Source organism: Elephantulus edwardii, unplaced genomic scaffold, assembly GCF_000299155.1.
Source record: "Elephantulus edwardii isolate Elephantulus edwardi_28Jun2011 unplaced genomic scaffold, EleEdw1.0 scaffold00218, whole genome shotgun sequence".
NCBI classification, from domain to species: domain Eukaryota; kingdom Metazoa; phylum Chordata; class Mammalia; order Macroscelidea; family Macroscelididae; genus Elephantulus; species Elephantulus edwardii.
The window spans coordinates 3,573,913-3,599,218 of NW_006399968.1; the positions used below are offsets into that span (position 1 = coordinate 3,573,913).

General features: G+C 39.6%; 1 protein-coding gene across 1 annotated transcript in view; it reads left to right on the top strand.

Annotated features, from left to right (window-relative positions):
* The window catches only part of LOC102845520 (protein cornichon homolog 3-like), a 252,274-nt gene that overhangs the window by 120,143 nt on the left and 106,825 nt on the right, over positions 1-25,306 (top strand). Inside the window, exon 3 of the mRNA XM_006898051.1 lies at positions 3,098-3,145. Coding sequence (XP_006898113.1) covers positions 3,098-3,145 — 48 coding nt within the window. The remainder of the gene's footprint in view (positions 1-3,097; positions 3,146-25,306) is intronic.

Genomic DNA, 25,306 nt, shown 5'->3' on the forward strand with positions numbered 1-25,306 from the left:
CCGACTTGACGGCTCTTAACAACATACTAGCTAGTGGTTTTTCGTGTTTTCTCAAGTGTTTGTTGGCCATCTGAATATCTTTCTTGGTTAAGAGTCTTTTCAAGTCATCTACCCATTTTGTAATGAGTTATTAGTCTATTCCTGCTGTGGTATTGCAGTATTCTTGGATAATATTCCCTGATTTGGTGAATTGGAGTCAGGTCTTTGTTGTAAGTTGAAAAGTTAAGATCTCTAAGATTTACTTGAAAATTTACACACAGTGAACTTAAAAATATTAAACTGTATTTTGTCCCCTCATTACTTACCTTGGACAGCTTATCTCTGTTTGGCTTGTAAACGTTTCAGCCCAGATAACCGCCCCTTCTGGATGGATGCCTTTGTGTTTGGCACCAATGTGACACACCTGGATCACAGCAATCAACCAGGTGCACAAAGCAGGTCTAGGCCCAGAGTAAGCTTCCCTTTGCAATGCCAGGGAAACCAAACCTCTTCCATCCTCCCATCTTTGTCCCGACTGGAGTCCTGAGAGCTCCTTTAAATGGCCTCAGGGTAAATGCCAGTCCATCCCATAACACGAATTCCACTCTGGATTCAAGGGATGGGTTTGATTATAAGACATTTTGTGGAGCTGTTTCCCATCTCACTGTGACAAGTCCCCTGATGAGCTTTGGTGGTGGGGAGTCTAACTGATAGGTCAGAAGTCTGAGTCCACCAGCCACTCCGTGGAAGAACCCTGGACAGCTTCCTCCCATAAAGGTTTGCTGTCTCAGAAAACCAGTGGAAGGACACTGTGAGTCGAACTCTATTTGAAGGCAATGAGTATTAGTTTTTGCCTTTGGGCCCTATGGCACTCAGACATGTTTCATGGAAACAGTGAAGTTCTTTGATGTTTCTGGGGCAAGAATTCTTCTCTGGATTTAATGAAAATGACATAAGGTCACATAAAAGTCTTCAGCTGAAGGATGCCGGCATATCTTCACTTTTCCCAGGATGTTTCTCCCTGGAAGAAGCCCAATGCTTTGGTGGCTTCACTGAATGCACCTTTGTGCTCTCTCTGCCTCTGCAGAACCCTGGAAACAGCTTTCCTTGGTAATAATTTAAGCCCTGGGAAGATTTATTTATGTTACAAATGACGGTTGATTGCTGCATTTCTAAATGGACTGTAGCACACACATGTTGTCAGGAGGGACTAGTCCTGGAAAAGGATATTATACTATTATACTGGGAAAGGTGGGGGGGGTCAGAGAAAGAGGGAGACCCTTGACAAGATGGCTTGACACAGTGACTTTAATAGTGGAATCAAGTATATCAGATAGGATGTGGATGGTGCAGGATGGGGCAGGGTTCAGATCTGCTGTTCGAAGGGTTGATGTGTGGTAACGGACTTAGTGCCACCTAACAAAACAACAAAGCTGTCAATATTCATGGGCCTCTAGGTGAACCCCCTTCCACTGGAGGAGGAAAACGCTGTGTTCCTCCACTGTTTCTCATGTTAACCCTCCCGTCTTCCCTTTAACATCTGGACATCTAGTAATTCCTTAAAGCAAGGAGAGGTGATTCCTTTGAGAAGCCAGCCCCTGGGGAGGCACTAGTGTGGACCTTATACCTCCCAGTCCTTCATACCTGTGCCTTTAGTAGCATCCACACATTGCCCTCTGCGTGTGTGTGTGTGTGTGCATGCGCACGTGTGCTCGTGTGCACACGTGTGTTTACATACTCATGTGTCGCTGGGTGTGGGCACATGCCCATGTGCTGCATTCTGTCTTCCTGGCCACATCCTCTGGACCACAGAAATGCCTGGAAGTCCCTATGCTGATGATGCTATTAGGGAGATTGGAGTGCTCCAGCCACCTGTCCCCTGGAATCAGGAGGAATTCATTATCAAGGATCACAGGGAAGCCCTGGAGCCACCACAGCTGTGCCCAGCGTGGTCTTGGGTGCCCTGAGAGTTGGCACAACATCATCATCATGACCCAGACACCACAGCCTTCCTTGGTGGAGAGCCAGGCTCCACTCCGGCACGGACTTGACTTTTAGAAAAGTCTCAGTTTGCAGGGGACTCTTGGGATTCCAACTTAGTAAGCAGAGTGCTTCCTGCAAATACACTTAATTTCGAAAAATAAAACCACCAGACAAAAGACTTGTCTTCCTTAGACACCACACCAATCAGGGCACTTAATATTCTCCAGACCCAGCAAAAGGCCTCCTGGGGGACTGACTCAGCTAGAGGCCTGGGGGTGGGGAGGCGGAGAAAGCTCTCCCAGTGAGAGGCCTCTTGGGGGGCTGACTGAGTGCCAGGAAGTTTGGTGACCTCCTGGGCCTGTTTGTGCAGTTTGACCACCTTACAGTGGTCCACTTGTAGAATTCTTGTTTTTCCTGAGAGACGTGGGTCTGATTCCCATCAGTGCACCTTGACTGTAGTCTCTTGGGACAGACTCTCACCTGTCTCAGTAGCTAACTTGCATCTGAACAGGTATCAGTGACACGTCTGGAAAAAGATGGACTAGGAAGAACATCTGATTCCAGAATTTAAACCTTCAGTCTCACTGCCCTTGGGTCTGCTTCGACTCCCAGTGGGCCCTCGCAGGTTTCCGACTTTGTTAATTTTTCCAGGAGGAACCTGGCCATCTTCTCCTTGAGACTGGTGGATTTGAACTGTTGTGCTTTGAGTTAACAGCCAGACACATTATGCACTGTACCACCAGGACTTGGACCCTGAGCATGGTACAGAACTGGGTATATTTGTCTCCATGGGTTGGCATTTCTCAGGGCCTGCATCCACAGCAGCTAAAAACAATAACAATAGTCCGTGGAGGCTGAGAGACTTTGCTTGTGAGCAGAAGTACTGAAGCTCCATAGGCTCCAGGCCTCGGGGGCTGAGAAACAAGCTGGCCCACTGTGCCAGAGGGTTCAGGGATGACCTCATCACTCAGCAAGGTGGGAAGAGAAGGCCTTGGAGGAGCATTTTGCCATCTGGCCTGGAGGGACCCTTGCTGGAGTCTTACTCTCCTCCCCTAGGAAATGAATGTGAGTCCTCTCACACCCTTTCCGTGAACCCCCTAACCTGCCTCTCCTTCCTTTCTTGCACATCCCACAGAGGGAACGGCTGAGGAACATCGAGCGCATCTGCTTCCTTCTGCGAAAGGTCAGTGTAAGAGCTCATGAAGGGGGTGACATGGTGACATGACGGGTGGTCAGAGCCAAAGAGCCTGATGAAGTGGGCACCTGCTAGGTGCTGTCTTCACAGGATAGAGAATGGGCACAGTGGGGGAGCTAGGAGCAGCGAACCCTTCAGACACTCGGAGAGCTAATTAAAAGGAATGACCATCAATCAGAGTCCTGGACACTGGGTGTTTGTAAGTGGCTATTGATTGGATTTGAAGATGTTTTCTGATTTTTGAAAAATTATTGGTTTGCATATAATTATTCATGTACATGACATTTTTCTCATGTACTTTATGTTCTGTAAAGTCATTCATGTACATTCTATTTATGTCATAAGTCACCATTGCTCTGTGCCTATGAGGGAACTCCCTGTCCTTTCAAGTAACCACAGAGCCTTTCCTGCTACTTCACCCCACCTCCTAACCTCTGCTAGCCCAGTAATTCCCCCTTTACCTTTTTCTGCTCCCCCTTCTCTCCTTTCCATTTTGAACGTTTATCCACATCTAACTCTGTTATCCTTCTATCTTCATGATAGTCACCTTGTGCAATATTTGTACTTATGCGACTGAGATATTTCTGTCTGCCAAATGCTCTCTACACGCTCACAAGTTATTTAGTGTTTTGTGAGATCGTTGCTCCTTAGTGCTGCGTAATATTCCATGTGTGAATGTCCCACAATTCTCAATCAATTCGTTTGTTGATGGGCATTTGGGCTTTTGACTCAAAGAGGATTGGATTTAGAGACTTCTTATCTTCTTGTGATGATGGTTCACTTTACAGCTGATTCTTCCTTCCCTGCTTTGCTCCTCTAGCACTGGTATCGGGAGTGCTCCCTCCGATATGGGGACAGCTGGTCTCATTTGAGGTTTCAGCCTGCCCCTCCACTTGCTGTACCATTTGAGGGGGAGGGTCTCTGGAGTGTGAAGAATGGGGGAGGGAGGTGACATTAAAAGGACAGTTTGAGGGTCTGGAGAGTTGCCCTGAGTGGATGAGCAGGGGGTCACATCTGCCCTAAACAGGTGTGCATATGCAGCTTGTGCTGAGAGCTTGACACAACTCTGTGATGTGGCCGAGGGACCCGGGTGCCAGGGAGAGTAGCCTGCCATGCACAGGTCAGGAAACAATATGCTTTGAGGTGCAGAGTGAAGAGAATAGCAATCTACAGGCAAAATAAACTGCATCCATAGGCTTTAGCCAAAGGACATCCTTGACCTCTGTGATATTAGAGTGGCTCCAGGCTCAACAGCCTACACCCACTGAGCTCCAGTCATAGTGACCCAAGGCTGTGAATCCTTGTAAAGGAGAGTTATGTTCTCTCATGAAGCAGCTGGTGGGTTCAGAGTGCCTCCCTAGTGGTGAGGAATTATGATGTCAACTGAAAGGTAAGTGGTTTGAATTTGCCAGCTGCTCCATGGAGAAAGAGGGACAGTCTCTTCTGTGCAATAGACTGCCTCTGAAAAGCCACTGTTGGATCAGCTCTGAGTTGGTTCCTACTTGACAGTGCACAGCAGCTTCACCAAGCCGTGCAGAGGGCATCTCTCAACACAGAAGTTGCTGTTTGATTGGTTTCTAAAAAGACATTTGCATCTTTATTTGCAAAAATGCATGAAGTATTCCTATTATTTAGCCTGCAGGTTTATACACATGGTGAAACTACAAATAACAAATTATTATGGAAATAAACTACACCAAAAGGAGATTTTTGAGCTGTTTGCTTGCAAGAGAAAGTACATGCTGTGCTAACATCAATAGAATAGATTTTCTGCACACTTTTGACCTTCTGTTTTTCTTATGTATTTCAGTAATGATACCTTCTATTTGGAGAGAGATCTTAATCAAGAACTGATTATTTTTTTCTAGCTAATTACTTGACCTTTACTATTTTCTGAAAAAACACAGCAGGTTAGAATACCCCATCTTGGATTTCACAGCAGGCAGTGAGCTCAAAGAAGACTGCAAATGAAAATGCTGGTGTTCTGGGGAAGACAAGGTGACGAATGACATGAACTATTTGGCATTAAAGGGTAATTTGTGAATTTGCAAATTGTTTTTCCATATAATATCTTAGGAACACACCTCATTCCAGCTGTGTTTTCCATAGTCTTTAAGACTCACATATACGCGGTATAAAACTGAAGCAAGACTAAATCATAGGCTTCTCTTTCAAATTCCAAATTGGATCCAACTCTGCTGATATGCTTGGTGCATTTAACTGTGCATGTGCAAAAACTTTACATAAACCAAGAAACAGTAGAAGTGTGCTTCTGTCAAGATTTGTTGTGTAAAATCGAGTCAGTTCCAATCATAGCAGCCCTATAACACAGAGTAGAAGAGCCCCTCCAAGGCTCCAAGTGGTATTCCTTTTAGAATCCGGCTGCCACATATCTGTGTTCTGGAGATTCTGATGGGTTTGAAGCACCAACCTTTCAGCAAGCACCCTCCAACTTCCCTTCAGGGCTACCAGGGGTCCTCTGTAAAGATTTCAGCCTCAGGGACCCTCTGAGGAAGGTCCACACTGCCCGCTGGAATCACTACGAGTTGGAACTGACTTGCTCACACTCTTTTTTATTTTTTTTTTTAGTATTAATTCCAGAACACTTATATGTGCTCATGTAAAACCTGTACACAGAACAAAAGCAGTTGTCAAAACAGAGTAAGAGATCACTGCATTGTTTAAAACCAGGAAAGTGTGCTTTAGGGCTGATTCTTTCTCCAGACCCATTAAATCTGTATGCTGAGCAAATAATTTGAGAAGAAGAATATGGCAGCAGGATCAAAGGAAGATGCAACAAGAACCTGCTTTATACAGATGACACAACCTTGTTTGCAGAAAGTGAGAAGGACTTAAAACACTTGGTGCAGAAGATAAAGACTCAAGTCATTAATATGATTTGCATCTCAACATCAAGAAGACCAAAATCCTTGCCACAGGACTGGAAGGCAGCATCATGATAAAAGGAAAAAGATAGAAGTTGTCAATTATTTAATCTTACTTTGACTCCATAATCAACGCCCATGGTAACAGCAGTTAAGAAGTCAAAAGACACATTGTTGGGAAAAATCAGTTGTCAAGGACTTTTCTAAAGTGTTTAAGAGTACTGATAGCAGCTTAAAGACTAAGATGCACCTGATTAAAGTTATGGTCTTTTCATTTACTTTCTATGCATCCGAAAGTCAGACAAAAAATACAAATGATAGAATTATTGATATATTTAAGTTGTGATATTGGAGAAGAGTATTGAATATCCCATGGATTGCCAAATGAGCAAACAAGTCTATCTTGGAGGAAATGGAACCAGCGTGCTCCTTAGAGGCTAGGATGATAAAACTTCATTTCATATTTTTGGGGCATGTTGTTAGGAGGGGCTAGGCCTTGTAAAAAGACATAATGCTACAGAGTTGGAGAGAGAGACTGGAAGATATGAAGAGAAAGACCCTCATGTGCTGAATTGGCACAGTGATTACAACAGTGGGTTCAAGCATATCAGGGATGGTGAAGATGGAACAAGACAGGGCAAGGTTAAGTTCTGTTGTTCATAGGGTTGCTGAGAGTCTTAGGTCCTCAGCACATAACAGCAGTGACAACAATTTCTTTATATTGAGCACTTTAAACCATGTGCACATATATTATCTCATTTAATTTCCATAACTATAAGAGAAGCACTGCTATTCTCATCCCTGCTTTTGAGTCAAACTGACACACATGCTGTGGATTATCTAGCTGGTAAAGGCAGAGGTGGAATGGCTGCGGCAGACGCTGTACACGTCACTGTTCTGCACCACCTCTCCAGGCAAAGGCAGCAGAGTGGCTACAAACAGAGTCCCCCAAGGCAGAGTTACAGAATACACAGGGTCAGAGGGCATAAATGTAATGAGAAGGCAAGGGATAGGAAAAACTGTTAGAAGTTAGAGACCTTCTATGCCAATAATAGGAAGTTCTGCCAGTGTAGTCCATACTGTGTTGTGCTAGGAACCAAAGACCATGCATCTGGTGGTTCAAATCCAGCAGTAGCTTCATGGGAGAAAGATAGACAGTCTTCTTCCTTTAAGGTTTATAATCTTGAAACTGATGGAGGGCTGCCTAGAGTCAGAATCAATTAGACAGTAGTGAGTTTAAGTTTGGACATCATTAATGAATTCAATGTTAGGTTGAAATTAATTTTAAAAGGAAAACTTAATCCATTTAATAAAGGTAGTAAAATAGATACATTTGTGCTAGGTCATAAATAGTTCCGTATGGAAGAAATAAACAAAGATTACTGATTATCCTAACATTGCCAACGAGAAGATTTAAGTTAAAATACTGAAGAGCAGTGATGTCATTTTGAAGACTTAAGATGTGACTGATTCAGGCCATGGTCTTTTCAAATCACCTGCCATGCATCTGAGAGCTGGACAATGAATAAGGATGGTGGTGTTGTTAGGTGCTGTCGAATCGAGTACAACCCACAGCGACCCTATGAACAACAGATCTGAACCCTGTCCTATTCTGTGCCATCGTCACAGTTTGTAACACACAAGTGCCCATTGTGGTAGTCACTCTGTCAGTCCACCTGGGTGAGGGGCTTCCTCTCCTTTGCCAACTCTCCTTGTTTCTGAGCATCATGTCCCTTTCCAAGGAAAAGGCCCTCCTAGCAACATGCCTAAAGTATGTGACTTTTCAGTTGGAAGCTGAGTGCTTAAACCCTGCACTATCTTGGCATCTTTTTTATTATTAGCTCCCGTTCAAGATCCCTATGCTCACCTTTGATGTTGAATCAGATGGAGGTAATTTTTGCCTGGAGACTCCTTCCATAGACCCTCCTGTTGCTTTGTTAGGACAGCCTCAGACTGGGATAGTGAGAATGGACTTCTGGGTTCCGACGCCCACACCCCGTGGGAGTGTTGGAGATGGCTGGGAAGGTCGATGGGTCAAATTGGCATCCCCTTTCTGAGAACTGTACCTTCCAAGAAATTTCTTGGAACTCATCTCCTGAACACTGAGCTGCCGACTGCTGTGAAAGCCGCCTCCTCAGCTTTCTCTGAGGAGAGGAAGGGACTTCTCAGAGTAGATCCAGTTTTAGCTCAGCAATTATCAGAAAATGTGTTCTGTGGGTAATTGTCTGAACTGCAGGGTTCTTGTGTTGACTTGGGTTTATGATTCATTTTTCATGGTAAAGCTGCTAGCTTCCCCAGCCCCCATCCCTGGAGCTGGTGGGCTCTGTGGACCAGCTGTCACGTGCAGGCCCAGGAGCTGGAAGCAGCATAGAAAAGGAGGCCAGTTGGCGCCTGCTTCTGAGGACAGGACGGATTTGGAGTTCGTTTTCATTCAGTCATTCATATACATTTTGCTTTATAATATCAATTACAATTGATGTTTACCCTTTATCAGATGTCTGATTAAATCCTCACTGTACCTCGCCTGTTCCTTCACTCAGCCATCTTATCAGAAATCTGTTGCCTTAGAATTTCCCCCTTCTCCTCCCCCTCCTTCCTTTCCCTCTTCTGATTTAATTAGTTGTACATGTCCTGCTCCAAGCTTCTAATTACGATACACATATTGTCCATTTCTTTATCTATTCCAGGTTCATCCTCTTTCCCCTAATCCCTTACAATGTTCGTTCTCTCTACATTCTATTTCTCCTCTCCTCCACCCCTAATCACTCTCTTGTTTTCACTTTAGCAGTCTTACATATCATTTGTCCTTTTGTGACTGAGTTATTTTATTCAGCATAATGTCCTCTACACTTGTTCATGTCATGTAGTATTTCACAAGTTCTCCACTGTTGTTTTTTATAGTATTTCACTGTGTGCATGTACCACCATTTCTCTATCAATTCATTTGTTGATGGGCAGTTTGGCTGCTTCCATCTCCTTGCTGCAGTATTGTGAATAATGCTGCAATAAACACGTTCTTGTTTGTTGTTAGGTGCTGTTACTGTGTTAATCCATTTTAATGAGAATTCTCCTCACTTTTGGTGGCCTTCCACCCTTCCAACTATGATATACTTTTCCAAGGAATAGCTTCTTCCAGCAACGTATCAAAAGTGTCAGAGACAAAGCTTTACCTCCAAGGAGCACTCCCACTGCACCGTTTCCAAGACACACATATTTCTTTTTGTGTCTTGATTCTAATTTCTTTAGAGTTTATTTCTAGTAGTGGAAAAGCTGGGTCAAATATAATTTCTGTTTTTGCCTTTTTGAGAACAGCTCAGCTAACTTCCGTAGTGACTGTACCATTTTACATTCCCACCAGCAGTGCCTGAGAGTTCCAATCTCTCTGCATCCTCACCAACATTTGTTCCTTGCTATCTTGTTAAATTTTACTATTGTGGCAGGGATGAGATGATGTCTCATTATTGTTTTGATTTACTTCTCTTAATAGCTAGTGATCTTGAGCATTTCTTCATGCATTTGTTGACAATCTAAATATCCTCCCTAGTGAGGAATTTATTCATATCTTCTGTCCATTGTGTAATTGGGATACTACTCTTTTTCTTGTTGAGGTGTTGGAATATTCTGTAAGTTTTACTTATGAGTCCATTGTCGCAAATGTCATTGCCAATTCTTTTCCCCATTCTATATGCCTTCTCTATAGCCTATTTGAGAAGTTTTTTTATGCACACGGATTTTATTTTTAGAAGATTCTGTTCATTAATTTTATCCTCTCTTGGTTATGCATTATTTACTGTGTTCTAATGCTTACTAATGCCCTAGATTAGGGCTTGTAACTTTGCTTCTAGTTTTACTCTGATGGTCTCTATGGGTTTTGGTTTTATTCCTAGATTCCTGATCCACGCTGAGTTGATTTTTGTGTGTAGTGTAAGATGTGGATCTTGTTTTAGTTTTTTGTAGGTTAAGTGGCCACTTTTGACAGCATCTGTTTTTTTTTAAATTTTATTATTTTTTTGTGTACGTGTACCGTTAAATCAGATCTGACTAGTACAGGAGGAGATTGCCCCTCCTTCCCCGGCAGAGCATCTGGTGGATTTGAACCGTTCGCCTCTGGGATTGTAGTTGCAGCTCCTTGCCACTAGGCCACCAGAGCTCCCTGACAGCATCATTTTAAAAAGAATCTCTCATTTCCTCATTTAATAAATTAAATTTTCTTGTCAAATATCAATTGACCTTACGCTGTTGTTGTTATGTGCCATTGAGTCCTCTGAGACTCATAGTGACCCTGTGTACAATAGTCATGAAGTCTGTGCTACCCTGAGCCAGTCTCACTGAATCTGACAGATCTACCCCCAGTGCCCCAGTTATGGTGTCAGTCCATCTCATCCAGGTCTTTATCTCCTTCCACCCTTCCAAGCATAATGTTCTTTCAAGGCCTGGTCCATTTTAGCCATGTGCCCAAATTATGTGAGATGGAACGTCAAAATCCTAGCTGCCAAAGAGATACTTGGTTTCACCCTCTTCAAGACAGACTTGTTTATTCTCTTGGCAGTCCATGGTGTGTTCAAGACTCTTCTCCAGAACCACAACTCGAAGGCATTGATTCTTCTTCTGTCATCCTTAGTCATTGCCCAGCTCTCTGATGCATAGCAAGTAATTGCAAACACAATGACCTAAATCGCCTTACTCCCTAGACTAACATTATTTGTTAGCACTCTGGAGAGGTCCCTGACAGTAGATTTTCCTAATGCAATTCATGTCTTCATTTCCTGACTGTTAATGTTAATAGTATTGATTGTGGAGCTGAGCAAGCTGTAATTGCTAACAACCTCAATCTCTTCTCCATCTATCATGGTGCTGCCAATTGCCCTTTTGGTGAAAATATTTGTCTTCTTGATGTTGAGTTTCAATCCATACTGAAGACTACAATCCTTAACTTTCTGCAGCAAATGCTTCAGGTTCTCTTTAATTTTGACAAGCAAGTGGGTTGATTTCTGAGTTTTTTATTTTATTCCATTGACCTGTGTCATTGTATCAATATTGTGCTGTTTTGTGTAATAGGTTTTAAGATCAGAATGTGTGGTGCTTCCTGCTTCATTTTGCATCTTTAAAGAATGACATTGATATCTCTATGAACATGCAATGGTTTTCGATTTATCTAGGTTTTTTTTTGTTTTTTATAACAATGTTTGGCAATGTATTGTATGTAAGTTTTCTATGTCTCTAGTTAGGTTTATTCTTAAGTATTTCATCTTGTGATTAGCTATTGTAATTGTTATTGCTTTATTTAGTTCCTCATCAGTGTATTCTTTGTTATTGCAGAGAAATCCAACACATTTTTCCCCCCGTGAGGATATTGTCTCTGGCCACTCTGCTGAATTGATTCAATTTGGTCTGAGAAGGTTTTTTTGTTGTTCAGCCTTTAGGGTTTTCTATGCACACTGTCATATAAACTGTATATAGAGTTTTATCTCCTTGTTCCCAATGTGAATACCTCCTTTTTCCTTTTCTTGCCTTATTGCTCTAGCTAAGACTTCCAATATGATGTTAAACAGGAGTAGTGATAATGGACAACCTTGCCTGGACCCTGTTCTCAAGGGGAATGCATTTAGTTTCTCTCCATTTAAAATGCTGTTGCCTCTTACTTTTGTGTATATGTTTTTAATTGTGCTCAAGAAATTCTCCTCTATTCCTATTTTGTTGAGCATTTTAATCAGAAGGAGTGTGTTGGATTTTGTTGAACGCCTTTCTTCATCAGTTTAAATGATGATGTAGTTTTGCCTTTTGTTTTATTGATATGTTTTTTCCCCTATATTGAACCATCCTTGCATACCTGTTATGAATCCCAGTTGATCTTGATGATTATTCTTTTGAATAAGTTTTAGATTCTATTGGCTAGGATTTTGTTAAGGAATTCTGCATCATGAGAGATATTGGCCTACAGTTTTCTTTTCCAGTGATGTCACTGCCTGGTTTTGGTGTCTGGCTAAGCTTGCTTCATAGAATGAGTGTTTCTTATTTTTTATATTCTTAAATACTTTATGTAGAATTTGTGACAGTTCTTATCTGAATATTTGGTATTACTGACTGGTAAAACCACCTGGCTCAGAACTTTTTATTGTTGTTGGGTGTTTTATGACCTGGTAAATTTCTTCTTTTGTGATGGGTCTGTGCAAGAGTTCAGACTACTTGTCTGTCAGTTCAAGTAGGCAGTGAGTGTCTAACAATTTGTCCATTTCCCATAGGTTTTAAAATTTATTAGAGGATAGTGTTATGAACTTACATATCCTATTATTATCTTTTCAGTTTATATTTATTGTCATGGTATCACCCCTTTCATTCCTTATTTGAGTTATTTGTGTCTTCCCTCTTTTTTTTTGTTAAGTTTGTCAGTGGTTTGTCAACTTTATTGACCCTTTCAAAGAGCCACCTTCTGATTTTTTTTTTAATGTGTGCACCATCAAATTGGATCTGACTGGTACAGGAGGTGATTGTCCCTCCTTCTTCAGCAGAGCATCTGGTGGATTTGAACTGTGCACCTCTGGGACTTCAGTGCAGCTTCTTGCCTCTAGGCCACCAGAGCTTGCCCCAACTTCTGATTGTGATGATAGTTTCAGCTGTTTTTCTGTTTTCTATTCCATTTATTTTTGCCTTTATCTTTTTAATTTCTTTCTTCTACAACCAGTGGGGTTTGATTACTCTTCATTTTATATTTGTTGGAGATGTTGGATTAAGTACTTTGTTTTACTTCTTCCTTCTTTTCTTATATGTTTGCTTATTCCTATGTGCTGACCTCACAAGTTCTGCTATTGCTGTATCCCAGAGGTAATGATACATTGTTTTTTTTCATTCTCATTTGTTTGAAAGAACTTTCAAATTTCATTTTTTAAAATTTCTTCTATAAAGCAGTTGTGATCAAGCAAGCTGTTATTTAGCTTGATTTAGATGGTATTTTCCTCCTTTATTTTCTTGTTAGATTCTACTTTTAGGAACTATATGACAAAATACTTTGTACTATTTCAGTGCTTTTAAATTTATTGAGACTTGTGTTTTACCCTAATACATGGTCAGTTCTGGATAATGTACCCTGTATCCTTAAGAGAATGTAAATTGGATTCTTCTTGGATAGGATACTTTGTGTGTTTATGAGGCCAGGTTAGCTAATTGCATCGTTTAGTTCTGCATCTTTGTTGAGTTTCTTTCTAATTGTCCTATCTTTTATTGATGGTGCTGTGTTGAAGTCTCCTAATATTTATGGTGTTGCCTATTTCTTTCTTTAAATCTGTTAATATTTTTTATATTAATATTAAAATATCTATTAATATGTATATTTCTGTTATAGTTTAAAAAATCCATTTCTAGACCCATCTGGAAATATGATACTGTGAGTGACAGAATAATATCCATATGCATATAAGGAAGACCTGTTAATACCACTAGCATCAAAAACCAGAGCCAAAGAGGAGGTAATAGAAGATTTCTACCAACTTTTGCAATCAAACATGCAACCAAGGTGCATTAATAATAATAATGAGTGACAGGAATGCAAAAGTTGGGAACCAGGAAGAAGGATCAGTAGTCACAAAACATGGAGTTGGTGACAGAAATGGGGCTGGGAATAAAATGATGGAGTTCTACAGAATCAATGATTTAGTCACTGCAGATACCTTTTATAAGAAACAAACACAGGCTATACACATGGATTTCACTTGATGTTATGTGCAGTAATCAGATCGATTACATTTGTGGAAGAAATCATTGGAAAATTTCAATATCAACTGTGAAAAACAGATGCTGATTGCATAAGAGACCATTAACTAATGCAAGTGCAAATTAAGATAAGGAAGGTCAAGTCATATCCGTAGTAATCAGAGTTTAATCTTGAGTCTATCCCTTCTGAATTTAAAAAAACAACTCAGGAAAAAGTCGGAGGCCTTGAACACCAACGAATGAAGACCAGAGGGGCTGTGGGAAGATAAGAATATCATCCATGAAGAATGCAAAAGGTCATTACAAAGACGTAGGAAGAAGAAAAGACCAAATTGGATGTAGAAGAGACTGAATATTGCACTAGAGCACTGAGAAGCCAAAGCAAAAGCAAGAAATCATAAGTTAAGGAACTGAATAGAAGATTTCAAAAGACAGCTTGGGAAGATGAGAAAAATATTATAATTAAATGTGGAAGGAGCTGGAGTTGGAAAATTAAAAGGGCTGAACTTGCTCAGAATTTCTTAAGCTAAGAGAACTAAAGAACAAACTCACATTGTGAGCTGCAATAATTAAGGATGCTACGGGAAAATTATTGAATGATCTAGGAAGTATTAAAAGAAGATGGGAAGCTAATCTTGAGGAGAATGGGAATTCCAGAACATTTGATTGTGCTTATGCAAAACCTATACTTGGACCGGGAAGCAGTCCTCAGAACAGAGCAAGGTAACACTGCATGTTTCAGAATTAGGAAAGGAGTGCATCAGGGATGCATCCTGTCTCCATATCTTTTCAATCTATATGCAGAACAGATCATTCAGGAGGCTGGGCTCTATGAAGAGGAATGTGACATCAAAATTGGAGAAAGACTCATCAATAGTTTACTTTATGCAGATGACACAACCTTGCTTGCTGAATCTGAAGCACTTTGTGCAGAAGGTCAAGGACTGTAGTCTTCAATATGGATTGAAACTCAATGTTAAGAAGATAAAGATTCTCACCACTGGGCCAATTGGCAGCACTATGATAGATGGAGAAGAGATTGAGGTTGGCTCCACAATCAACTTTCTTAGCACCAGCAGTCAGGAAATCAAAAGACAAACTGCACTGGGAAAATCTACTGTCAGGGACCTCTCTAGAATACTGAGAAGCAACAATTTCAGTCTAGAGACTAAGGTACAGGCCTTGATCTTTGAAATTACTTGCTATGCATCAGAGAGGTGGACAACGATTAAAGATGACAAAAGAAGAATTGATACCTTTGATTTATTGTGCTGGCGAAAAATCTTGAACATACCATGGACCAGCAAGAAAACACATAGGTCTGTCTTAGAGTGAGTGAATCCAAATTTCTCCTTGGAGGCTAGAATTTTGAAGCTCCTTCTCACATACTTTGGGCATGTGGCCAGAAGGAAATGGTCCTTGGAGAAGGATATCATGCTCAGAATGGTAGAGGGACAGCACATGAGAGGAAGCCCTTGGATGAGACGGATTGATACAGTAACTGGGACAGTTGAGGGTAGGTGTGTCCGAGTAAGTGAGACTGGCTCAGGACAGATCAGACTTCGTTGTTGTTGTACATAGGGTCACTATGAGTTTCAGGTGACTTGACAACACATAGCAATGACATCATATATTTTGAAGTTTTGTTATTCAATATATAGAATTAATTAAGGTTATGTCTTCTTGTTCTCTTGTGAAATTAAGTATTATGTAATGTCCTTCCTTGTTTCCTAGACTGGTTTATACCCTAAAATATATTTAATCAGAGTTTATCGTATTGCCAGTCCTTTCTTTTGACTGCTGTTTGTTTGATCTATTTTTCCACATCTCTCCCCCAACCTGCCTTATTTTTAAGTGTCATCTTTCTCCTCAATTCTTAGATGTATATCTTTTAGACAGTCTGTTGATGGGGTGTTACCAGGGGGTTGTAAGTCAATTCTGCTACTGTTTTTCTCTTAATCTGTTTGTTTAAGCTATCCACATTCAGTGTAACTTAAAACAGGAAAAGTTTCATAGATGCTATTTTGCTGAGTTCTTTTTTTGCCTGTTGCTGATAAATTTGGTCCATCCACTTTTCCTTGCTATTTCTTCAAAAGACATTTTTTTATGAAACTTATTTTTTTAAACTTCCATTTTTTCATTGTTGCACTTTTCTCCCTCCTCACCCCTCCACCCAGTTCACTCTTGTCTTTGAAAAGTAAAAGACAAATTCTTTCATTGTTATACAATCCCTCCCCCCAAGTCCACTCCACTATTCAGCCTTCATTCTGGGCTCCTGTCATGGTAATAATGCCTAATCATATATCCCTTTTAAACAGTTTTCTCCGTAATCTGTTTCAATGCAGCATACATTATTTATCCCATTTTTCTCAGTCTCCCCCCCAACCCAGATGTCAGTCCAGTTTTACACAGTGTCTTTTTGTGACTGAGATATTTCACTCAGCATAAAGTCCTCCAGGGTCACCCATTTTATATAATATTTCGTGTGTTCCTTGTTTTTCAATGCAGTGTAGTATTCCATTGTATGAATATAGCACAGCTTCTCTGTCCATTCATTTGTTGATGGGCACTTAGGTTGCTGATAACTCTTTGCTACTGTGAACAAAGCCGCAATAAACATAGTTGTGTATATATCTGCGTGGGTGGTGGTTATGGTTTCTTTGGGGTACATTCCCAGTAGTGGAATTTCTGGGTCAAATGGTACCTTTATTTGCAACTTTTTGAGAAAGTGCCATACTGCCTTCCATAGTGGTTGCACCATTTTACACTGCCATCAACAGTGAATAAGGGTTCCAGTTTCTCCACAACCTCACCAGCATTTGTTGTTTGCTGTTCTGTTAAGTTTTGCTATTCTGACTGGGGTGAGATGATATCTCATAGATGTTTTGATTTGCACCTCTCTTAGAGCTAGGGATTTTGAACATTTCTTCATGTGTTTGTTTGCCGTCTGAATGTCTTCTTTGGTGAAGTGTTTGTTCATATCCTATGGCCATTTTTCAATTGGGTTGTTTATCTTGTTGTGGTGCTCAAGTATTTTATGAATTCTAGATATAAGTCCCTTATCTGACCTGTCATTATGAAATATTTTTTCCAGTCTGTGGCTTCCCTTTTTTAAACTGTTGGAGAAGTTTTTGGATGTGCATAGAGGTTTAAGTCTTAGATGGTCCCATCCATCTATTTTATCCTCTCCTGGTTGTAGGTTTTTCAAGATGCTTGGAAGACTGGTTGTGTTGTGGATTAGGGCTTTTAGAGTTCTCCCAAGCTTTTATTTAATGAATTTATAGTCCTTGGTTTTAGTCCTAGATCCATGATCCACTTTGGGTTGGTTTTGGTGTATGGAGTAAGGTGTGGATCTTGCTTGAGTTTTCTGCAGATGGTTTTCAAATTTTGCCAACACCATTTGTTTAAAAGTCTGTCATTTTCCCACTTGTTTCATCCCCTTGTCAAATAACAGTTGACCATAGGTAGATGGGCTGATTTCTAGATTCTCAATTTTATTCCATTGATCTATGTGTCTGTCATTGTACTAGTATTGTGCTGTCTTGACCATCATGGAAGTGTAGTAGCATTTGAAATCAGGAGTGAGATGCCTCCCACCTTGTTTCTCTTTTTAAGGAGTGAAATTGGAGATTGCCTTTTCTATCACCTTGAAGAATGGGATTGGTATTTGTATTGGGATTGCATTGAATGTGTAAATTGCCTCTGGTAGGACTGCCATTTTCACAATATTGAGTCTTCCTATCCATGAGCAAAGGATATTCTTCCATTTCTCCAGATCTCTTTTAGTTTCTTGTAGTAATGTTTTGTAATTTTCGTTAAATAGATCCTTTGTGCTTCTGGTTAGATTTAAATCCAAGTATTTAATCTTATGATTAGCTATTGTGAAGGGCAATGATTTTCTTAGCTCCAGCACTGTATTCTCTTTGTCACTGTAGAGAAATCCAACTGATTTTTGTACGTTGATCTTGTATCCTGCCACTTTGCTGAATTGGTCACCTATGCCCAGTACTTACTTTTCTTGCTTAGTGTTTAGGGTTTTCTAAGTCTACTATCATATCATCTGCATATAGAGATAATTTTACCTTGTCTTTGCCAATTTGGATACCTCTTATTTCCTTCCCTTGTCTTATTGCTATCTCTAAGACTTCCAATACAATATTGAATAAGAGAGGTGATAGTGGGCATCCTTGCCTAGTTCCTGTTCTTATAGGGAATGCCTTTAATCTCTCTCCACTGAGAACAATGTTGGCTCTCAGGTTTGCAAATATACTTTTTTACTATGTTGAGGAAATTCCCCTCTAATCCTATTTTGTTGAGTGTTTTAATCAGGAAAGAGTGTTAGATTTTTGTCCAAGGCCTTTTCTGCATCAATTGATAGGATCATGTAGTTCTTGTTTTTTTGCTTTGTTTATATGATGAATTACATTAATTGTTTTTCTTATGTTGAATCCCACTTGGTTATAGTGAATTTTTTTTTTAAATGTATCATTGGATTCATTTGGCCAGGATTTTATTCAGGATTTTTGCATCTATGCTCATAAGAGATATTGGCCTATAGTTTTCTTATTTTGGTGTTGTCCTTTCTTTGCTTTGGTTTCAAGGATATGTTTGCTTCATGGATGAGTCTGAAAGGATTCCATCTTTTTCTATTTTCTGAAATAGTTTATGTAGAATTGGTGACACTTCTTCTCCAACTATTTGATAAAATTTACTTATAAAACCATCTGGTCCAGGGCTTTTTTTGCCTGGAAGTTGTTTTATTACCTTTTCATTTCCTTCTTTTGTAATGAGTCTGTTCAGGTGTTCAATTTCAGTTTGTGTCAGTTTAGGTAGCTTGTGCATTTCTTTTTTTTTGTCCATTTCCTCTAGGTTTTCATACTGGTTTAAGTATAGTTTTTCATAATATTCTAATGTTAGCCTTTTTATTTTAGTTGGTTCTGTTGATGTTGCCTGATTTATCTCTTATTTGAATTATTTGTGTCTTGTCTTTCTTTTCTTTTGTTAGGTTTGCTAGTGGTTTGTTGATTTTATTGATCTTTTCAAAGAACCAACTCCTAGCTTTGTTGATGGTCTCAATTATTTTTTGGTTTTCTATTTCATTTATTTCTCCTCTAATTTTTATAATTTTAGGTTTTGTTTTTTTTTACAGGGTGTCAGGTTTTCATGCTGTTCTTTTAAAATTTGTTGGAGATGTTGGGTTAGAGAATCAATGGTAATTTTTCCCCTGCCTTTTGATGTGTTCATTTATTGCTATAAATTGACCTCTGATTACTGCTTTGCTGTTTTCCAGAGGTTTTGGTTAATGGTGTTTTCATTGTCATTTTTTGCCAGAACATTTTAATTTCATTTTTTGTTTCTTCTAGTACCCACTCATGTTCAAGCAAGGTGTTGCTCAGTTTCCAAATGTATGATTTTTCCTCCTTTATCCTCTTGTTATTAATTTCTAATTTTGTATCATTGTGATCTGAGAAGATCCTTTGTATTATTTTTATGGTTTTGAATTTTTTGATGATTGCCTTGTGACCTAAAATGTGATCTGTTCTGGAGAACATTCCACGCACATTGGAAAAGAAAGCATACTGTGCTTCTTTTGGGCTCATTAGCCTAAAAATTTCCATGAGATCAAATTGGTTTATTGTGTGGTTTAATTCTTCAGTGTCTTTGTTGAGTTTCTTTCTGTTAGTTCTATCTTTTCTTGAGAGTGGTGTATTGAAGTCTCCAAGTACTATAGTAGTGGTGTCTATTTCCTTTTTCAGTTTTGTTAATGTTTGTTTTATATATTTTGCAGGTCTTTCGTTTGGTGCATAGATATTTATTATTGTTATGTTCTCTTGTTCTATTGACCCTTTAAGCATTATGTAGTGACCTTCCTTGTCGATTGTGATGGTTTTTGCATTGACAGTTATTTTATCAGAGATTCACATTGCTACTCCTGCTTTTTTCTGGTTGCCATTTGCTTGGTGTATTTTTTTCCCCAACCTTTTGTTTTTGGTCTGTCTTTATCTTCATTTTTCTGGTCTATCTCTTGTAGACAACATATTGATGGATTTTAGTTTTTTATCCAATCTGCTACTCTTTTTCTCTTCAGTGGTACATTTAAACCATTCACATTCAGTGTGATTATTGAGAGGCAAGGCTTTATTGCTATTATCTTGTTGAGTTCTTTTTGGTGTTATTGCTAGTTACTTTGGTCCATTCTTTCTTCGGCACTTCTGTAAGAAGGACATCTCTCAGTGTTTCCTGCAATGCTGGTGTTGTTTTTACAAACTCCCTTAGCTTCTGTTTCTCTAGGAATCTCTGGATCTCTCCTTCATATTTGATGGACAATTTTGCTGGGTACAGTATTCTTGGTTGACAGTTGTGTACTGTGAGTATTTGATATATGTCATTCCACTGTCTTCTTGCTCACATGGTTTCTGTTGAGAAGCCAGCATTTCATCTTATCTGCTCTCCCTTATAGGCTACTTTCTGTTTCTCCCTCGCTGCTTCAGAATTCTCTCTTTATCTTTGGTTCTGGCAAATTGAACTATTATATGCCTTGGGATTTTTATTTTGGGGTCTATTCTGTATGGTGTTCTCTCAGCTTCTTGAATATATATTCTCTCATTCTTCTTTATGCCTGGGAAGTTTACTTCTGGTAATTCTTCCACAGCTTTTTTGGTGCCCTTACTTATTCCTGTTCTGGGATTCTGATGATACACATGTTGTTTCTCTTGATGATATCCCACATTATTCTTATATTTTCTTCTCCCCTCCCCCTTCTATTTTGACTCTGCTTTTTGTTCTAGCAGATCAGGTGTGATAAATCTATCTTCTTTTTCACTGGTTCTGTGTTCTATCTCTTCCACTCTCTTCATGTGTCCCTCCATCATGTTGACAGCATCTGAAACCTTGGACCTCATATTTTGGTTCATCGTTTCTTGTTTTTTAAGTGTCTCTAATGCCTCGTTAGTTTTATCACCATTGTTTTGGTGTTTTTTTTTTTTAATCTTCTTCTTATTTTTGTTTACAATGCCTGTAATTCTTCAAGTTTGTTTTTCAATCATTGAAAATATTCAGTCATTGTTCTTTTGAATTTTGTGTCAGAAAGTTCCATAAGACTTTCTGGCTTTAGGAAATCAATTGCTACTCTGTTGCTTTTTGGTGGTGATATCCTGCTTTGGGTTTTTGTGGGGAGTGAGGTAGTCTGCTTCTTTTGGGACATTGCTGTGGTAGAGTTTTTAATATTTGAGGCCATATCAGGTTCTTAATATGAATCTGGAAGTGGCTTCTTACCTCTGTTGAGGGGCCCAGGTCCTCCCTGTTGCCTGAGTTAAGAGAGTCCCGTGTGGTCAAGCCAGACAGCAGTTTGTTCCCCAAAGTAGTTGTCCCTGGCAGGTGGGTCCCACAGCAACTCAGCTGGTGGCTTCCATTGGGACCAGTTGCTCACTGTTCTTGTGGCTCCCAAATGGATTATTTTAGTAAAAGTTCTGACTCCAATTCCTACTGTCCGCATCATGCCATACTGGTCTCTGCGTACCATGTAAGTCTCTCTGGTGTCCTGTTTCTATGTAGCTTGTTGCTCCTCCATCTCCTTACACTGTTTCCTTTGCCGCTGCCATTTTGGTTCCTCCTCTAATTGTTACTTTATATTTGAAAGACAGTTTTGTCGGGTACCGATTTCTCAGTTGACAGTTATTTCTGTCAGCCTTTTGTGTATGCCATGCCATTATCTTCAATCAAAATGGTTCTCTTTTATAGATAACTTTTTGTTTTCCGCAACTGGCTTTTAGTATTCTATCTTTCTTTTTGGTTTTTGAAAATTTGACTCTGTTATGTCTGGATGCTTTTCTTTTGTATCTATTCTCCTTGAGATCCACTGGGCTTTCCATAGGTACATTCTCATTTTTTATGGAACTCGGAAATTTTTCTCCTGTTTCCTCTTCCACTATTTTCTTAATGCTTTCCCCAGTCCTGTTCTGGAATTCTAATCACACGTATGTAATTTCTCTTGATGCCATCCCACATAATTCTTATGTTTTCTTAATTCTCTTTTTTTCTGTCTCTGCTTCTTACTGATTCTGTGCTCTACTCCCCCCCCATTCTGTTCTTTTGTTCCTTCATAGATTGATTGCTTCTGTAATGTTGGTCTTATTATTTTGGATTTCATTTTCATGTTTTTCTGTTGCTTCTAGTATCCTGTTGGTTGAATCCATTTTGTCTTGTAATGGGTCTTTTTTTTTTTAAACACATTTTTTTCCTCTTTCATGGCTTATGGCTTTAATTCTTTCTTTTATCATTTATAATTTCTTTAGCCCTAGTTCTAGGAATTTAATATCAGAGTATTTCTTTAGCCTTCTTGTTAAAGGCTTATTTTGTTTGTTTGTTTGTTTTTTCTTTCTGGTGTTTGAAGCTGCCTGCTGCATCCAGTACAAGTTCTGGCCTTTTGCTTGGCTTGTGTGACCAACTTCTGAAATAAGCCATTGAATACCTTCTGGATCACAACTATACCACAGGGATCTGAAGATGGAAATTACCCATTTCTGAACAGTTTTGCATGTGGCCCATGCATTGGAGGCTGAATTGTTAGTTGCCAAGAATAGTAACAGCAACAATCAGCACCAGGATAATGGGGATGAGGGCAGGTTCTTCAGATTTAACAGTGAAAAGAGCTCAGAGGTGATAAGACCACAGTATCATCATAATCCTCCTCAGTTTGCTTCTCTCCAGCCACTTTCTGTTTTGGGAAGTAGTTATGGTATATGGTGGAGCTGTTAGTAGGAGCCTGACTCCACTGCATAAATGCTCTGATGTGATACTGAAAGCAAGAATCAGAGGATGAATGAATGGATATGGTACTTTCACAGTGAAGAGTCAGTCTCATTCAATGTGAAGTTTGCAATATTCTCAGTTTAACCTCCCTTATGTCCAGAGCTGATTTCATATTTTGCAGGCTTCAGAGAAAAAGAAGGTCCTTTTTAAAAGAAAAAGTATTGAGAATTTTAAGGTGGTGCTCGCAGAGCATTTAATCAAATATTGCTGGACTCTTAATGAGGATCCTTGCTCAAACTCATGATTTCTATTCACGAGTTTGCAGTTCTACCTAGAGAAGTGGAGTGTATTCTTCTATCTCCCTCAGTAGGCAAATCAACCAAGAGGGCAATTTGGACAGGAGTCCAATGTGCAAGCTTTAAGCTGAGTTGTCAAGAATTGTTGAGTGTGGAAGCAAGATAGGAAAGAGAAACCTGATCGCCAGTGCTCACTGCGGTGCTGGTCACAGTGGCCAAGAAGTGAGAACAAAGTAAATGTCTCTCAACAAATGAACGGATACACAGAATGTGGTATACACATTCCAAAGGTATATTATTACCCAGTCATCTAAGTAAATCAAGTCTTAGTATATGGATGAAACTAGAAAACATGCAGAGAAAACAAACAAACAAACAAACAAACAAACAAAAACCAAACACCCAACCCTAAAAAGCAAACCACACCCCAAATCAAAACAAAAACTCATTTTGTTGCAACCATCCATAGGGTTTCGGAGGCTGTAAATCTGTGTGGGAGGAGACTGTCCACTTTCTTCTTCAGAGTGGCTGGTAAAATTGAACCATTAGCCTTCCTGTTACCTTTCCATTAGCAGTGCAGCCTGTAAGGAGTGTGATAACTCAAGTTGCAAAAAGAAAAAAAAAAACGGAATGAATTCCTGTCTTTGAAATAAGGAAGTACAAGGAAACTAAGGGTTGTTAGTGGGTACCAGAGGTCAGGCCAAGAGAGGACAGGGAAGTTTTTGTTTTAAAATATCAGATTTAGGTTAATGGCAGTGGAGTGTTTTGGAAAAAGGCATTGAGGTGCTTTCACAAGTTGGTTGTATTCAATGTCAGTGAATTATCCATAAAGAAATTGTTGAGGTAGCTTATGCTTTGTTGTATATATTTTTACCACAGTAAGCAAACAACAATCTGTATCTCTCCTCTCTTCTGACACTAGCAATGCAAGCCACTAGTGCAATGGAAGGTGGGGAACCTGACCAGGGTACACGTGGAGCTCTGTGCTCAAGGTCACCAACTAAGGTCATTTTGGCCATCAGCAGACAATAGAGTGAGGATAAATGATGGAGATCTTCAAGAACTGATACATGTCTTAATTTGTTAGGTGTTATTTTTATGGTAATACCTAACTGACATAGAAAACCTGTCACTTCTGTAAGGAGGCACATTTTTTTAAAAAGTAATTTTATTTTGTGTCACAGAACAGCCATTCTGTTGGCTCTGCACATTTACAGTTAGACACATTAAAGCCCTGCCCCAATTTCCTTGACTCCAGAGGAGATCAACCGAATGCATTTATGTACTAGAACTTAGGGAAGTATCTGTGCTGCTTAGGCACGTGATATGGATCCACATTAACTGCTAGGAAGGATGGAGGTGATGGTGCCTTTTCACTACCTTCTGGAGCTCTCTGCCACAAGGGATTGATTTGAGTGCAAGTGTTTGAAGTGTGAAGTGTTCCGTCTGCTGGGCTCTGGAAGGAATGACAATGATACATTTTATTTGAGGGACATAACACAGTCAAGAGGGACACATAAACTCGGAGTCAGTGTGTGGAAAATGCCCTGGAAAGACTGTCTTGCCTCTCTGTGGCTTTCCACATCAGGATTTCATCTTGGTTGGGGAGTTTAGTTATTAAAATCTATTGTATTTTAGTGAGAGTTTACAAATATCATTTGTTTTCTTCAGATAATCATTCATAATCAATACTATTCACAATGCAATAACTTATTACAGTGCCTAAGTGGATCCTTACTGTTTATTGCTATCCCTTCACCCACCTTCTCTTGTGATTTTTTTCTGTTTCTTCTCCTTGCCCTCATTTAATTTGTGGTTTATGCTCTGTCCTTGTTGGTTGCAGTACACATAATGTCTGATAAATGACAGATGTCCATTTCATACTGACCTTCCCCTCTCCTATATCAAATATAGGACTTACCTTGTTTGGAAGATTTCTTAAATGTGGCTGTTATTGTAGTTGCTCACATTTCTTGAGTGGTGACAGAGTGCCTTTAAAAGTATTCACATTTAATTCCCACCAGCAACACAAAACAATAGACATGATTAATATCTCCATTAAACAGAGGAGGAAACTGAGGCTTTAAGAGATTAAATATTTCTCATGTCATACCAAGTAGATCTGGGTTAGAGTTGAAATTGAGAACTTCTTACCAGAAGTACATTGCATTATAGGGAAATGATTGTTTCTCTGAGACACATGTCTTGAATAATATTGCTTTGCTCTCTTAAAGGGAGGATATCAACTCAGAAGGCCCCAGGGGCCCAATAATATGCTTGGCTTGCCATTGAGGGGCCACATGGATTCCTTTAAGACTTTTCTTTCTAAATCCATTTAACTTGTTAGTAGTCTACTTCATGCCTGGAGGGATTGTTTGAGGAAAAGTAGCAGTACTCTGGAACAAAACTTGCCACTAGCTCAGAAACCACGTTTCCTGTATAATTTATTTTTAGATGCTTTCAGTGGCAAAGTCCTTGTTAGTTAGATGAGAAGAGGAAATATTTTACTT